Source organism: Ambystoma mexicanum, chromosome 10 (assembly GCF_040938575.1).
Source record: "Ambystoma mexicanum isolate Mex_15411 chromosome 10, UKY_AmexF1_1, whole genome shotgun sequence".
Taxonomy (NCBI): domain Eukaryota; kingdom Metazoa; phylum Chordata; class Amphibia; order Caudata; family Ambystomatidae; genus Ambystoma; species Ambystoma mexicanum.
Genome location: NC_090932.1, coordinates 154,366,411 through 154,384,110, shown reverse-complemented (window position 1 = coordinate 154,384,110; position 17,700 = coordinate 154,366,411). Strand labels below are relative to the sequence as shown.

General features: G+C 43.2%; 1 protein-coding gene across 1 annotated transcript in view; it reads right to left on the bottom strand.

Moving 5' to 3' along the window:
* Positions 1–17,700, bottom strand: part of LOC138491244 (hexokinase-2) — a 388,662-nt gene that overhangs the window by 44,766 nt on the left and 326,196 nt on the right. Inside the window, exon 13 of the mRNA XM_069617654.1 lies at positions 3,027–3,122. Coding sequence (XP_069473755.1) covers positions 3,027–3,122 — 96 coding nt within the window. The remainder of the gene's footprint in view (positions 1–3,026; positions 3,123–17,700) is intronic.

Here is a 17,700-nt window from a genome sequence, read left to right as displayed (position 1 = left end):
CCTCCCTTCCCGACATTTTCAGCACGGGTCAAAGAGGTTCACTGAAGTGTAGCACAATCTCTGGCTTCTTTAGCACAAGGATACAGTTCACTCATTAGCATCAGGGCCTTCTGTGCCCAAGTCTATTGCCTATCAAAGTTTCTTCATGCAGAAGGCCTGATGTGACAAAACAAATAAGACGTTTTGCTCTTACAAGTACTCATTTCAGGTGATTCTCTATTCACCCCGGATACTCCTTAGCTGGGCTCAGATCCCTTTAATACAAAGATTGTCATTTGGATCCCCCTCTTCCGGGCTAAGATCCTCTTTCACAATGTTCATAGGCTATTCCTTCTCGGGTGACTCACAGTTCACCCCGGATCTCCCTCAGCCGGGATCAGATCCCCTTCTTAATACAATTAGTCTCCCTCAGCCAGGTTCGGGCCAATTTCAGTTAGCAACAACTATCGAAGACGTTAGAATGTGCACCGGGTTGGCTTGACACCTTGCAGGACCACTTCGATTTCACAATTCCTTTTTACATTTTCCACCTTTCAGTTGGATACCTAACAGAGACCTTCAAATGAGCACCCATGTGGTGCCGGACCACTGTTTACGGTATCCGTCTTGGCTTCAAAAGTTCAGTCACTGATCTGCTGGTTAATCATATTTGCGGCTCTTGTTTCATACGCATCACATGCTGTTCTCTTCAGTTTTCTCTACACAAAGTTGCTGCTTGCAACCTTGGCTTTAAACACAGACCGGTCTGGTATTAGTCTCCCCAACTCACCGGCTGTGCAGACTTCACGGGCGCTGCTTTGTTGTGGGAGCCAAGGACAGTACCATGGCGGCAAATGATCCTCCCCGTCTTGACCATCAACGCGGGAGAGCCCCGGGTACCTCCGAAACACAGTGTAGGTTTCTTCAGCTTTGATTCCAGGTCTTGCGTTTCTTATTCTCGAAGGCTCATGAAAGTATTTGTCTTTCTCTGAAAAGGTCAAGGGCACTTCCTTCCTTGTAACCCTCTTCAGTCTTGGCGTCTTTCTCCTTGTATTAAACTGCCACCTTGGAACTGCTGCTTCCTCCTGTGTTTTGCCATGCTCAGAGTGTGCTTTCGTGCTCCACCTTTTATCTGTGTGGGGAAGTGTAATGAAGTCAAGTGTGTGTAATGATCAGTAATTACCTGACTCTGCCTGACCATTGTATTGGGACATGTCAGATATATGGCTCGGGTGTTAGTCTGTTTTCTTTCACAATGAGCGGTCCATGAGAACGTGTTTGTCTCAGAAAAGGGGGGGTGGGGGTGTTGAGTTCCTACCCGGTAGGATGGGGATAAGGTTAACGGGAAGGGGATACCGCGTCTCGCTGTCCAGTGTCCCACATCCCCTCCCTGAAGACCCCTATTCCAGGTGATCCTCCCGCACTGGTCCACCCCCAGGAACTGGATCCGAAAGGGATGGCCGTGTCCTAGCCACCTGGATGACAGATCCCCGGGGACTAGCGGGTGAAACACCTTCCGGTTTCTCACAGTACTGCAAGCCGATTCTTATTGGAATTTCACCACTCCCTGCCCCTTTATAGTTGAGTAAACTGGTATTCTAAAGTCGGATATACAAGTTTAAATTATTCAGAGGGTGAAAGTGAAGTTGGGAGAAGCTAAAGATCACACTCAAACATGCACATCCACCCACCTGCACGAAAGCTGCATCTCGGCAGAGGTTTGCTACTGTAACTGCTTTACTTTAATATATTTATAATGCGTACATGGGTACCTGGAGGCTTAAGGGCGCAAAGGTGCTTAGGTGCTAGTTGATGTACTTTGTGGGTTATTATACTTCAAACACATTCAGACTTGTTCTCACTGCATTCTTAGTTTGGCAAGTCAGTTTATGAGAATTCAAAGTGTGTCTTCATATTAAAGGAACTGAGCTGGCTGCAGACACACCATGAAGGAGCGCCACATGTAAACAGTCTTGTGAACCAAATCTCTCAGTTTCTCATTGCCTGGTACCGTATACAGCATTACTCCCCCTTGCTGCCAGCTGAAATCAAAAAGGTGAAAGACTGCTCCATTAATTTCACAACTCATGCCTCCTCTTCATACCGTACACTTGCTCGGTACAGTGCATTTTTGCTCAAGTGTAAAATTGTGATAATCATAAATGCTTGGCAGGAATACATATCTGCACTATATGATTGCCACGTTTCAGTAATATGAGTCTTGATGTCCCAGGCTCACTCATTGAATCCTTTTTATTTGCTCTATCGAAACACCCAGTCTCCCCTATCACATTACATTACGGCATTTATATAGCACACTGTGGACCCTAAGGCATAAAGGCGCAGACAGACAAACACATTACAAATAACACATTGTCACATAGTAGATGTGAGATGAGGTGCCAGTAAGGAGTAGGGTATAAACAAATAAGTACGTTTTGGACTCATTCTTAAAAGCTGACAGCGAACTCTGGAATCTTAGGTGTTTAGGTAATTTATTCCATAGTTTGGGAGCCACCAAGTGGGCATGCTCCCTTCGCGGCTTTTGAGGTTCTGATTCTGGGGAGAAATAGCAGATTCTGCCCGCTGGATCTTAACTCTCTACCATTGGCTTTGTCTGTGATGGAGTCCCCCAAGTATGCTGGCATACTATCCAGTCTAGGCTTGAAGGTTATCAATAAGATCCTGTAGGCGATACATGCTTCTACAGGCAACCAATGAAGAGGCCGCCTTGCGCCCGTTACATGGTCTCTTCTTGAGAGACCCAGAACTGCTCTCACCGCCTTATTTTGCATAGTCTATACTCTGTGCATGTCGTGTGTACTAGTGCCCGCCAGTAGGCTTCTATAGTAATACATTTTTGCTCCAATGATTGCTCTGGCAATTGTCTCTGCACTCGCCTCGGTAATAAGTGGCTTAAGAAGGTAAAGCAATCACAGATGTATGTGCTTAATATTAAGATATCGGTGGTAATAATTCTTGTTACAAATGCACATTATGAACTATTCTTACACCAGAAAATGTTATTAACTTGGCATGATATTTACCTCTCTTCGATGAATTGCCTCTTTCAAGAGTTCAACCACGTCCTCTCCTTCACATCCGGACACTTTAAAGCCCTTAGTCCATTTTACTAAAATGCCCTAGGGAAAAAGTACAATAATAATTATTAGTACATATTAACTCCACCTATGTTACTTTGAAGTGTGTTCTACGTAATTATTCTTGCTTTACAAAGTTACATTTCCACAAGAGTCTAAGGAGCACAATTTTGAGTCCCCTCGTAATTAAGGGACCTGTTAAGTAAACAGTCCCCCACTGCCAAATTTTCCTCATATTCATGGCAGAGTGCAACTGGGCAGTCTAAAAGGGTGGTGTACACGCTTTTACACTGCCCTTTTGTACTCCGCCGTGCAAATGAAGTAAACAGCAACTGCCATGTACACAAGGCAGGCAACGTTTGCAATGGATTCTTATGGAGTCCCCAGCATTTGCGCCACCATGAAAATAAATGCTGGTGCAAAAGCAAAAGCATGAAAATGTTGGGCAGTTCTTCCGACAATTCAGGTTCTACCTTCTAAATGTACTGGCACCTGATAAATGCTCATAACCACTGGGGCGTGTTCTGCATTTCCCAGCCTCATGGATCCTCATTGCTCCATTCAGCTTCTGCGTCTCAGTATTCTCGTATGCAAATGCTGGAGTATTTGTATGGCGAAGAGGAAGGGGGCAGCGGAATCTTAAGTTATGGTCCACCCCTCCTCTCTACCACAAAAATGAATGAACATGAGCTGCACCGTTAATTGAATACGTAAATAGTTACACATTTAAGTAACAGTACGGCTGATTGAAAATGATCTCCTAAATATTTTCCATCTAAGGCAATTCAGTAAACATTATTTCTACCCGTCTTTCTAGGACCAAATCTCCAGCACCTTTACCAACATCTCAACACATTGCCAAATTAGGTGAAGAATGTTTAATGGTCAGGCCCTGCATTTTACCATGGGGTCTAGTCAGGTTTTTGCCTTACATTCTCTAGAGTTTAGTGAAAATCACCAGATCCCTTGGTAAGTGAGGGGTCCACCAATTGGGCCTGAACACGATAGGGGGAAGAAACCTTTGTTAATTTCGACTAGAATGTGAGCCAAATTATTTTTTGGAAAGAAAAATGCATTTCTTTTTAATCCCAATTCTGGGTATCTTCATTATCAACACTTGAATATCTCATGCATGAACAGGATCATGGAATACATTTTAACTAGAAAGAAAGCTAATTATATAGATTCATTTAGGTTTAGATTTCTGTTTAAACCCTAGAAAAGAAACAGAAAACACTGTTCCGGGCTTCAATTTCTGTGAAAAAAACAAAGACAGAAATGTGATACAGTCCTTTGTACCCTCTTTAAAACAGTGTCTTGGCAGAGTCCCTACCGTGCTTCAAAGTTGCAGTGTTTGCTTTGAAAGTGATCAGCATACCATCCCGTCCCATCCGAGCCAATCCATATGAAACGTTCATGATGTTTGTGCAAATGGCCACAGTTAGCAAATTCCTCAGAAGGGCAGTGCTAGATGCTTTGTCTATAGCAGAATGAGGTCTAGGGTCACTAGGAAGATTACTACCGACACTTTACCATAGAAGTGAATGATGCAAGAGGCAATCCATACTGGATTGCACTCATTTGCAGTTGGAAAAACTGGATTAATGGAGTCCTATTTATAGCTGGTATATCTAGGAACTGTTCTGCTGGGGTGGAAGGATTCAAGAACAAAGAAGAAAGAAAGATGGTCTGGTTAGACAAGACCTTGTCGACGACTTTAGAGATAACTACGAGAGAGTCTTAAGGGACACCTTGCCTCCGAAATCCAATATATGACTCCTGGAAACAAAAACCCTATATTTCACTCAATCTTTTGTTGAAGTAATGACAACATAAAAAAACATTTACCAGGATAAAGGAGGAGGAAAGAGGTCAAGCATCAGAGTAACAAACAGACAGAAAATTCTATTCACACAAAGTGGAAACTGTGAAGCCCAATAAGAAAGCTTTAAGCACTATTTGAGTACAGAGAAAATGGTCTTAATATGAATTATTCCTATAGGTTGTGGTGCCGGTAGGTGAACTCTTACTGAGCAGAACTGCAGCCGGACTTCGCAAAGTATATAGTACAGGGAAACGAATGTCTCTGGCTGGTAGATGCAAGGACCAATGCCTCAATCTAAACACTGACTGCAGTATGTGTTCTCTTAGAACTCAAGTGATGACCTTGTGGGAGAGTGCTTGACTTTTCAAAATAGAGCAAGAGAGTCTTATGATGGGGTTAAATTGCCCTTTTGCAGGAACTACAAAGCTATGCAGATGGGGTCAGCAATAGTAGGCTGGCAGGCAAAACTGATTCATGTCTTGAAGAGGTGTAGAAGTGTGCACAGGAGCTTCTTGTTTTGTAGGGGCAAGTAGGTTAGGAGCACCATGGACAACAACTGGAGAGACCATGACAAGGCTCTGTGAATCATGCCCGTGTTGGGTTCTTTCAGATTCAGTATTGTCATATCAGACTGGATGTCAGTTCAACAGAGAGTTTTGCTCCTGGAACCTCCATAAAAATGTTTGAACATTTTACAATTGAGTCTTTGTGAACCCATTTTTGCTTTGTCGATTAATCTGCAAAGATTTCTCAGAGCATTTGCTTTTGAGCACCCATTCATTTACTTCTGAAAGCACCCTGCCCAGTGTCTGATCTAATTATTCACACGCTGTGCTGGAACGTCATCTGGTTTATGAACATTACCAGAGGCCAACCACAAATTTGCAGCTGTTCTCTCCAGACAGTTGACTTGATCCTTCCTTGCTTGTCCTTGAAGTACATTGGTGTGGTATTGTCCATTTGCGCAAGGATCCCTTTGTCCTGTACTGAAGGAGCGGAGAAAGGGGGGGTTAGGAGGGAAGGAAATCCTCCAAACCCAGAATTACTGTACACAATTTTGGTAGAGTTGGGATGTAGGATCTTTCTGTGCCAGACCATAGGCCCTGTGGTGAAAGAGGACCGACGTGGGCTCACCACCTCTTCAGCGATGTGCTTGGTAATCATTCCTGTTGGGGGGGGCTGTGACGAAGCAAAGATGATTACATTGGGTTTGTTGCACCCCTCTAGAAGAGTTTGTAGTGCCTTCCGGGTAAAGGTTTTCCTGTAAAAGCTGCATGTGAAGTCACATGTGCTGCACTACGTCAGTGTATGAAGCCATCGGAAAGAGAAGAGATCCCCGCCTGTTTGTTGTGTGGCTCCTTTTATCGATAAACGTCTCTCCTGTGATAAGAGACTGCTTAGTTTCAGATTGTTGATGGATGCTCAAAGGTACTGGATGTTCTGTGCTGGATTCAGTTTGAGGCTCAGCTTGGCAAGGCGATGGACACTCACACTAAAAGAACTATTCTGATGGGACATTGTTCAGCCAGCTGTCTAGTTACAGAAAAAAGAAAACCTGTATTGCTAAGAAAGGCTGCACCAAGGGTTTGCATTTGTTTTCAAAAAGCACGGGCATCGTATTTTATTTGAGTTTGTAGCATAACTTCAACATCCAACTGTAATAGAACTGCCTTTTTTGATTTACAGAAGTTCCTGTATTTTTGCTTTAACTTCAAGTCAACCCCAAAGATTAGGGTTACCTATACACCCACGCTTTAAAGCCCTTATATCTCTATGCAATCTACTCTTCACTTCTGCCATATCTGGATTATATACGCGATTAGTATTCCCCCTAACGGTACTAGAGAATTTACAATTTAATTTTACATGTCCCTTTAATTCCCCTATGAAATTATCAAAACAAAGAGAATTGAAGACCCTCAATTTCTTATCTAGGGGAGTCCCTCTAATGATACAGTCCAGCTCCTTATTCAGGATTGCAATGTTCCAATCCGACCATCTAATAGCATTCCCTGCACATGTAGTTTCTACATATTCCATAGTATAACGGGCCCACGATTTTATCAAGAAGTAAACTTCTGCAGAGAGAATTGCATGATCGCTCCAGTTGTTCGGTAGTACCGAGAAATTCACATAAAAATTGAGTAGCAATGAGTCTGCAAAAATGTAGTCCAAGGTCGAGGAACTTTGCCCGCGGTGCCAAGTTGGAAGAGCCTGTATCTCTCCTTGTAATGTACTATTGATTAGGGACAAACGCATCGCCTCCAAGGTTAACCACCACAACCATCCATTAAGTACGTCAGGTTCCTTTGACATAATGTCCCCAATCATATCCCAGTTTCCCTCTATGCTTTCTGGCATGATAAAATTTGAATTAAGTTCTCCTGCTAGCACAGTTCTTCCATCTAGGTGAGCATTAGCCCATGTATTAATGCAGTCAGAAATAACCTTTAAAAAACCCTGCAACTCTGCTACTCCACAGTGCCAGTAGACATTCATAATTAAGAAGTTAATCAGGCCATTGGGGCAAGTTAACTCCACTGCCATCACCCCAAAGAGAAGGTTTGGTAACAGAGTAGCCCTCATACCTAGGGTAGACCCCACTGCAATCAACAAGCCCCCCAAAGTCCTCCCCCCCTTACTAGGCCTACCAGCCTGAGTAAACACCTAGTAGCCATCAAGGAGTGGGGGTTTCAACAACAACGTCTCCTGAAGTATGATATTAACTTGTTCAGAACGTGCATTGCTTCACAATTAATGAACAGATTTTGACTTCCTCTGGAGTTCCAGGATACAACTTTCAGTCCTAATTCCTGGAATCCCTTCTTGCCAGGCTGAGAGCCGCTATGGAACTTGACTTTTCCACAAAGCGGATGTAACTAAATCCCAATTACTATCGTTAACATCCCCTAGTATCCCAACCAATTTAGTAGTCCTTAAACCTTGGATAGCCGGATTAATCGATATTTGGAGCCCAGCCTCCCCCGCCCCACAAATTCTTCGACTTGCACCAGGGTCATCACAGATTGTATATCAAATCCCAATTCTTTTAATTTGTTCCTTTAAGACAATGCCCGCTCTTTCAACAAGTTTGATCCAAAATAGAGATGGCAATTATTTGTGTCTGCTTGGTTAGGAAAGGCTACTCATACAATATCCATCGACGAGAGCAGAGTCAATGTGGGGATTTCGGCAAAGATAGTAAGCACATTCCCCCTATTTAAACATAGCTGTACTTCCTGACCTAAAACACAGCTCATACTCAATTTAAAATTACCATAGGTTTGCCCACTGTCAGGATGTATAGATAAGACCTTGGCCCCTCTATTGTCCGTCTCATTCCGCTCTAAATTGGCCATCACCATCCTTGGCTTGCCGTAACACGTTGTATGGTTTTGATTTTAAAGTCCAACCGACCTCAGATCGCCCCACCTCCAGATTCTTTCCATTACTTCTGTATAATTTATCGAGTGATTGCTCGACCCCGTAGGTCAATTTAGGGTATAGGTTCTGGGGTAGGCTCCATAAACATTGTTGTTTTTGTTGGCTCTAGGCATCCCAATTACTATTCATGTTCCCCTGGATCTTCCTCAAATCCTCATTGGTAAAATTAGCTATCTGAAGAGAGTTTGAGAAAGACATATTTTCTTGCAGAGTTAAAACAGGCCAATCGTTGTCTAACCTCTAAGAGGACCAGGGACCTAACATCATTAGACATTATATTAGCCGTCAGCATAGCCATAGATCCACAACTGGTGCAAAGAGCAGCCCTGCTCATTAATGATGTATTGAGGCTTGTTGCTGCCCTAGGCACAAATAAGTGCCTGTACCTGCCCCCAAATTGACTCCACCTCTTCCAGACTCTGCACCTTCACCAGATTCCGCCCCTTCAACAAACTCTGTGTTGTTCAAACTATGTTCCTTTGCCCAATTTTGTCCCCATAACATTATAAAGACACTTTTAAGGTTACAGGGATCAGAAAGTTATTGCTTCCTCTCTATTAATTCAAGCCTGCCATCTTCTATGTTACGTTAGTTGAAAGAGTGTTTTCAGATCTCTGCTGCCCAGGATTTGGGGAACGCAGCGTGTTCTACAGTTGGATGCACTAGAGGTAATTGTTACAGCTAATTGTCTACTTTCAGTTAGGTCCAAAAACAATCTTTTAGAGGAAGTGATAAGAACATAAGCTGTCTGCCAACTGGACACAAGTGAGAGAAGGTTGGAATGAGGAATTTTGGTTTCAATGCTAATATCTGGTTTCTCTCACAAATTGCCTGCTGCCACTCTGAAAAGCACCTAGACTGGTTTGTAATATTAATGCAACATAACCACATGTCTACATCCGTTCTTGTCAAATGGTAAAGTTTACATATGAAATATATGCAAGTGGTATAGGCACATCAAAATGTTGAATAAAAAGAACTCCACCCCCTATATCATGGTTACAGCTCTGGTGTTAGCCGGGGGCAAAATTGAAATAAGGTTTCTTACCTACTGCAGGCGATGTTCCTCAAAACCCTTGCGCTGGAACGCCATTAAAATATGGCAAAATCACAAGTGAAATGTGTAAACTCTGCCTGGGCAGAAACACCTCCATAGAGTAAAGACAGTTGGAGAAGATTCTTGGAATCTTTGGCTCTGCATTCTCACAGTGGAGTAATGGATACGGGCGACCCTGAACATTCATGTGTGGGAAGCAACAGCATTCCTTGTAGCTGCACAATACAAGCACCTTTAATAACAAATGAAGTGGTACACACTGTTCACATCATCACTGTTTGTGCAATTGTTCAAAATACCCAACACTCCAAGAGTAAAGTCGAGCAATGGATCGGGCGTTCCAGCATAATATTACCTGTGTGGGTGTGGTTTAGGATATGGGTCTTGCCAGCTTGCGTTTAATTTAATTTAAAATGTTTGTCAATTCCATAGAGTTGGCCGGACTGTACAATACATAGGAACATTTAGAGATGTGTGGGTATGGATATGGATGTCCTGCTGTTGTTTGAAGTACTGTTTCACAGTAAAGGTCCTAGCTTGTATATTTAAAATATAATTAATGTAAACATTACTTACACACATTGCAGCTGTATCTCCTGGTAGTACGGAGTGTGCAGCAGAATGTTATCAAAGAGACATGACAAACCCAGCAGGGATGCCATTTGCCTGCCTAGCACTGAGCAGCTTCTGTAAAGATGGCTGAATGGATATCTTTACAGGACACCTTTACCGCTGCGAAACAGTGTGTACCTTTGGCTCATAGTTTTTGTTCTCACCATTCTATGGCTTTGGGTATCCTTTCACAGGTTTCTCGATGTACTTACGCATTCATTCAGATTTTCTCTCCTTGCCATTATAACTTCTCTATGATCTAAATCATGCTTGCACCTTTTGGGTGGCCACAGAGATCTGAAATGTGGGGCGGGGAGGGAAATGAGTGCTTGCTTCTGAACGTCATTTTAGTGCCACCTTTGGGAACTGTGAAGGCATCATGAAGGACACAGACAACGGATTCAAATTTCAAAATGAACACCTTCATTAACTTAAATGTCAGGATGGAAAAAGCCCTACCTTGCCCTATACTAGAATTTCCCTACCTGAAGAAAACTAAGCAACGTCTGAATAAAGGCGTTCAACTGAAGAATCTGTCTGTGTCCAAAGCCTATACTTGCCCTCACAACTAATTCTACACAATGTGTAGGGATATCAGCAACCAAAAGAAAACAGTGTTTAACCCAAAGGTCTGGGCGTCTTCCAGCTCACAGCTTCTTTTCAACCCATTTGGCCAAGCGTAAAAAAAAGTTTCATAATAAAGTTTCAAAATGATGCTCGGTAGACAAAAGGGAAATAGTTTGAATCAGCACCCACGGTCCCCTTCCCCAAGTTCAAAATACTTCACAACAGAAGCACTGGGGTTCCCTTCCTCAAGTTCAAAACAGTTCACAATTTCTGGTTTTTACCTTCCATTGGTTGATTTGCTTTTAATCCGGAAATTTAGAAAACACGATCTGTTTTATTTTGATTCAGTTCGATGTTTAAATAGTCTTATGTATTTAAGTTGAGTGATAAAGGTTTCTTATTGGCTACACCATTGAAATGTCTATTTTGCAAATTGGAACTTTTCAGAACAGCTCCTTCTCTCTTCTCAAGGTGTGCAGCCCCTTTAACACTTTACATGATTGTTAATTCATTGTACAGTTCAGACAGACATTTTTGAGAACATGTTCCGCTCCTTTCAGACCCGCTAAAATGTATACTTTCACAATCACTGGTTCCTTCACAGCACTCGTGGTCAGTTACACACCGGGTTTCCTGATCTCTAAAACTCACCAGCTTCCTCTACAGGCTCCCCGTGTATCGCGCTGGACTTGCTTCAACTTGATTGCCTCCAGGGTGCCCACCATGGCCCCTGAGACACTCCTGCGCTCTTGCACCGCCATGGGAGAACGAGCACTCTGCCTTTTTGTTAAAAGGCCCGCCCTTCAGCATGCTGTCTTCTCTTGCCTCAGTTCTCACGCCCTCCCAGTTTGGACCGCCAGGTTCTGCAGTTCTTGGTATTCCTATCCTTGTCACATGACAGCTCTGCATCCAATGGCTCCCAGCAGTGTCTCACCTATCTCTCCCTCCCTGTGCTCTTTTAGCGTCTCCCCTTTTATACACCTGTGGTTTGTGAATGAGCTGCAGGTGCAAGTCCTCTTTCAATTGCCTGACTATAGTTAGGCTTATCAGTGAGCCATGCCTGGTCTTTGTAGTGGTATTCCTCTGAGGCTCTCTTCCTCGTCTCAGTACCAGAGTGGTGTAGTTGTATGTTGGTGTGTATGACTCCTAGTAGTCTCTTCCTCGTCCCAGTATTAGAATGGCATGACAGACAAAAAAAGGAAAGCTGGTTTACAGTAACCCATAAAAGGTTGGAGAAGGGTTGGGCTGGATGTCATTAGGAAAAGGGGGATACCATGTCTAGCCTATCTTATATTTAACCCTTTTTGCTCTCTTTCTGGTACGTCTAGACGGATGGCATCTGATACCCTTTTCTTGGTCACGGGGACATGTATAGCAATGCCCCATTACTGTCCTTGGAAAGGAGGGTTCTTCCTGGAAGTGGCATGGGGAATCCTGCGTCTTGCGTGAGTATATTTCCCTTCCAATCCCCAAGGACCCTCCACCCAGGTGATCCTCCCTCGCTTCTCCACCCCCAGGGACGGGATCCAAGAGCAATGGCCTTTCCCTGGCCACCTGTGAAGAATATCCCAAGGAAGTAGAAGTGAGAATACCCTCAAGTTTGTCACAGAACTTTCTGCTCGACTTAATCATAGGTATGCGTTTAATATGGTAAAATTATGCATCATTTTTAATCTTTACTTTTCTAAAGAGAAACCCCTAATTTTTGCAACAGTTTAAAAAATGAATGTCATCTAGTAGAATATTAAAGTGATTGCTGAACACAGTGTATGTGTGTTTTGATTAGAAAGTACTCCAAAGATAATGTGAAGTGGACCCAATAAAACCAATGAGGCTTTGGCTGTTTAGCACATTAAAGAGCAATTGGGAAGATAAGAAGGACCAAAGAGCTGTATATCTGTCATATAGGTCTGCGAGAGTTGTATGACTGAATCACTAAATACCTAAAGCACGCAGGGTTTGGTACGAGTTTCCTTTTTTATTTTTTCCTTTTTTTTTTTTTTTCTTTTTTTTTTTTTAAACAAAAGTCACCCCAACAAAGCTTTTGCAAATATCAAGCATATATACAGGTTTGGCCATCAAAGCCTTTAGTTGTCGGGGTTGAATGACTGCTAACAGCTCAAAATTACTTGAAGTGTTGTGGATCAGCCAGACTGGGAGAAACACAATTGGCTTTATATTAAAAAAATTACAACCAATACATAAAAAATACACTGCACTAAAATGCTGCTCCTCTGGCAATCTGCCGCCCTAAGCCTGGGCCTAGTTGGCCTTGTTGTAAATACACCTGTGCTGTTCATATTAGGTAATAAATCTACCATTGTACCCCCGCTCTTACCCTTCTTTGATAAATCCAGAATCTCAGTGCATCAAATTTCTGCTCCTCTACCTTTTGGAGACTCCTATAATGTCCCCCATTAGGTGTAATAGACACGTTCAGGATAACAGCACTAACCAGACCCCCTCCAATCAATTCCTCCTCATATGGTGTCACAGTTGGGTAGTGAAATTTCTGCTAGACTGGGTTTTTTCCTCCTTAGCACAAAGTTGGGGTACAGTAATCACAGTTGGATTAATACCCCTAACCACAACCTGTCTAATCGATTCATCCTCAAACGGTATCTCTGGTTGGATAGTGAAATTTCTGCTAACCTGTGTTTTCTCCTCCTTAGAGCAAGGTTGGGATAAAGGCAGGGTACCCAGAGTTATATATTGGTATTAATTACCTTTTCGTTTTCCCGTCCCATACCCCACAGATTCCTCAACCACTGGGGGCGTCTTTATTGCACACAATTTTTCTTCCCCCCACCCGAGCTACCCGCCCCAATTAGGCCTCAATACGTCTGTGCTAGAATTGGAAAGATTTGCCTGCAAATACAGCTTTTTTTGTGCCCCTTATTGTGCTCTTATTTGCTTTAAAGCAGAATAAGTCGCTGTTTTGAGGCCGATGGCCACTTGCTTTCACCCCTTTTTGATTTCCCCTCAGTACTTCACCAAAAGAGGCCACCTCAAGTGGCTTACAGAACGGTTGATCCTCCACCTAAACACCATGGGGTGCAGTGCTCTTAGGCACACTCTGTGTATGATTTTTAACCTCCTTCGTTTTGTCTAGACCCGTACTGGCTACCTCTGGTTTGTTAACATTCACCTTAACAGAGTCATCACTGATCACACTGTAATCCGTGTTAACTTCCCCCTTAAGGAGCTTAACCCCCTCCTTCCGCAATATTATTTGATGGACAGCAAAATTGGGGTGGGAGAGAGCATTAGCCCCGCTCAGATGTTCAATATTATCACCCAACCCCATTAATATGAGGCTAAGTGCTTTCAGTTAGTACCAGATATTGTGGTACAGGTTTACAAACAAACTCAACACCATGTTCAAAGCTGACACTGTATGATGGGTTAGTCGTATTCGTTCATCAACCTCTCTTAAGGTATGATGCATCCTGGCATCTCCTAAAAGAGTCTAAATCCTCTGCCTGGGGCAAATGGATAACATTTTCAACCTTAGGACATCCTTTCTCAAAAAGGTTAGTCAAGACAGTTGGGGCATTAGGCATTGATGCATCGCACGTCTGCTGTATCACACTCATTGGATGACCCCCCCGTCCCCGCACCCTCTTGACCTCCCAACTCTAATTCAGCAAATTCAATAATGCTCAAATCCTGCATCTCCCTGAAATCAGCATTACAGTTTCTATTAGTCATAATAGAGTAATCCATAAACCATGGCTTTGGTTGGAACTATAGATTTAATCTCGGTGCTGGTTCCCACAGATTTACTAAAATAAGAATCTATAATTCTTTGCCCGGTAATCAGGGACTGGATGAAAGTTTGATTTGTAAAGCCTGGTTTCCTATTCTATGAGCGTTTTGGAGTTTTCAGGCCTTTTAACTCACCAGGATTGTCACCAAAGGCATAAGCACCACAATCACTTCTCAAGGGGAAGTCATTATATACCCAATTCAGTCCCTCATTAACCTTGCCGGGGAGGATGCCAGAGAGGGTGCCAGTGTCCACTGTGTTAATCAACAAGTTACCCAGAATAGGCAATAAATTACAGGCTGCCCCCAAGGACCGTTTTTCCTCTCCCCTCCCCATATTAATAGGGATGGTAGTATCCGGCAACACCAAACAGTCGGAAGGAGAGGAATCATGGGGGACCATTTGGCTCCTCAAACCCTTCTGCATCCTCAGCAATGGGAGTTTATTATCCAAGCCCCTCAGTCCTTTCTTCTCCCTTAGTGGCTTATCACCAAAATGGGGTTCTAATATAGGATCAATAGAAAGCGTGCAAATAAGCGGCAATATGTTTTATTTTAGAGAAAACCTGGTCCAAATGGATCTCCAGGTCCAAGTGTAAGTGCAAAATCGCAGGATTAAAACAGTTAAAACAGTTAAAAACAATTAAAAAAGGATTGAAAAAAAGGGCGCTATTTAATACGAAAACAACAAGCATGGTAAAGCTAGGTATCCTGGGTTATGACGTTGCTTAAGGAGCCAAGTTCACAACACCAAACTCCCACAACAGTTGCAAGCAGCTAATAGTTCATATACAGTCAACAAAATAAGCAAGCTATGATGTTGCTTAAGGAGCCATGGTCACAACGCCACACTCCTGCTACCGTTGCAAGCAGCAACAGTTCAAACCGAGCCAGAAGGTGGACACACTAAGGGTGAAGCGTTTATGGAATGATAAGACGTTCTTAGAATGATACAGTTGAACTGAGCCAAAAACAAAAACGCCAAACAAATTGAAAAGTAATGTGCATCCAAGAGTGGTGCAGAGGGCCGTAACCGTGACTGCACAAACTGCGTTGACTGCGACCAACTCTGTCCCAACTGCGCTGCGGGGTCTGGGGTAGTACCAGTCAGCAAAGCTCCTCCTACAAGAACAGAAATGGAAAGAATACTGCAGCAATGTTGACTGTGTTGCCTGCAACCAACTCTGTTCCAAGCTTATTGTTAATAAAGATCCTGTGATGGAGAATAGCTGTCTCTGCGATGGAACCCCATCACTGTTGTATACAATGCACAGGATTGGAGATCTAAGCCTCCAGTACATTCCTGTGACTGAAATTCTACGCTACTCGTTTATGATACTTGGCTTTTGGGCTATCTGCACGTTTGCTTACTGATATGAGACCTACTCGAATAGATGCACTCGCTTATTCATCGTTTCCAAGACTGTGGATAGTGCTGTAGTGTGCAATCGGTAACCCGTCTTCCCACCTAAAACAGAAGTGTGTCTGCTGGCCCTCTGGCAGAATTAATCGATACAATGTAATTAATTGAGAACATTTGTTGTGTGTACCAGGCCTCAGCAAAGGCAGAACTCTGGTGACAGTCTAAATCGTTCAGAATATGAAAGGAAGTTCTGCACAGGTATTCCAAAAGAGAAACTCATCTCTAAAAAGGCACGGGGGCTAATTCACAAAATGTTAGGCTAATCCAAGTCGTTTATCCCACTTTACTAATATTTCTATAATTGAAATTGACTAAAGTTACACCTTTACATTTTGCATGCTGCATGTGCTCGCAGCTCACAGAAAGCATGCACCTGTGTTGCCACATGTCGTGTCAAAAGTAGTGTACAGGGAACTTGCAAAGAGAAGTAAAAAAGTTACATTTTCTGCTTGAGCTCACCGAGACGCTTTTAGACACTTGAGCAGAAACTGGAGCAACTATGGTGCTCCTTTTCTGGGAATCAAGCGCGCTTTAAAATGTGCTCCGCTGTGGGTGGAGCGCTTCTTATGCACTACATGCCTTTGGCCACAATTTAAACATCAGAATATAAATTGGGCCAGTAGCTCATAGCTGCATCACACTAGCCTAGAGGCTGAGTCAGAAACGCGCAAGTGCAACTGCCCATTACTAAACCATAGACCGCCATTTGCTAAAGGATTTCCAGTGGGTACGAGGCTGCCGTCGACTCATGGGCATGAGGTGCCAGGGTCTGTGCGCAGATTTGCAATTTGTGTATAGTGTAAAATGGTTTTAAATGTAACCAGAGGCACTTCATAAATAAAAAAACATTTTTTTAAAAAATAACCTTTTTATATTTCGACTCCAGTTTTAGAGATGGAAATTTAGCACAAATGAAAAAGATTCTCATGCTTCACATTTGAGGCAGATCATGGCAGCCAGGGTCAGAAAAGAACAGCACGGTTCTTTCGCTTAAGCCTGGCCTGCTACAGGAAAGCCCAGCGCGGTGGAAACATGCCCAGGGACTGCCGCACAGGACAGCGCACCCCTTTATGAATCAGGGGTGGGCTTCCATTTGCAGCAGTCCCACCCACCTAAGGCACACCACCTGGCGGAAAGTTCTGCGCATGGCACAAATCGACCAATTCAAAGCAATATGATCTAGCAGTACTGGTTTATGAACCATGCAATGCGCAGAATGGGCACATGCAAGCCAGGAAAGACGGGGCCATGATTTTCATTTCAGTTTGCTTCAGTAGCTCAGGCTATTTTATTTGCACAAAGTGCATCTATTGTGAAGTCACGTACATTTGGGAGCATGCACCTGCCCGACCCTCTTCGTGAGCATTGCAGTTACAAGAAACCCCTGCAAAATGGTTGCTCAAGCAGGCTTCCGATGGCTTTTTATCAGCGTTAGGATTTTAATAGAAGAAACTCCTTGTGCAATAATTACCTTTCACAGATAGCAACTTCATGTCGATTGTTCATAGAGCGGGGCCTCTGCGTAGATCCGGGATAACAGACACAAGGAACGCTTGTTTCGCCCAAGGGTGGGAGATTGGTCCTGCTCCGAGGGAATGGCCACATATATACCGAAACCTTACTGGTGACGAGATTGACGTGCTTGAACCCAGAGTATTTGCTTTCATCTTCAGACTGTGTATTTTGTATAAGTATGGCTGTAAATTGCTCTTATGAAGATGTAAGTCGAATAAAGTTTCTTACTACTGCAATTACTCCTAATGCACAGGCGTGTGTTTGTATTCACGCCCTCTTAGGACTATATAAACACATCCCCATTTAAAACTTGCTCCATGTCAATTTGATCAGAACCAAGTCAGCTCTTTGCAAAGGTCAAACTAGGGCCATATTGAGGAGACCCGGAGGACAGAGAAACACACAACTC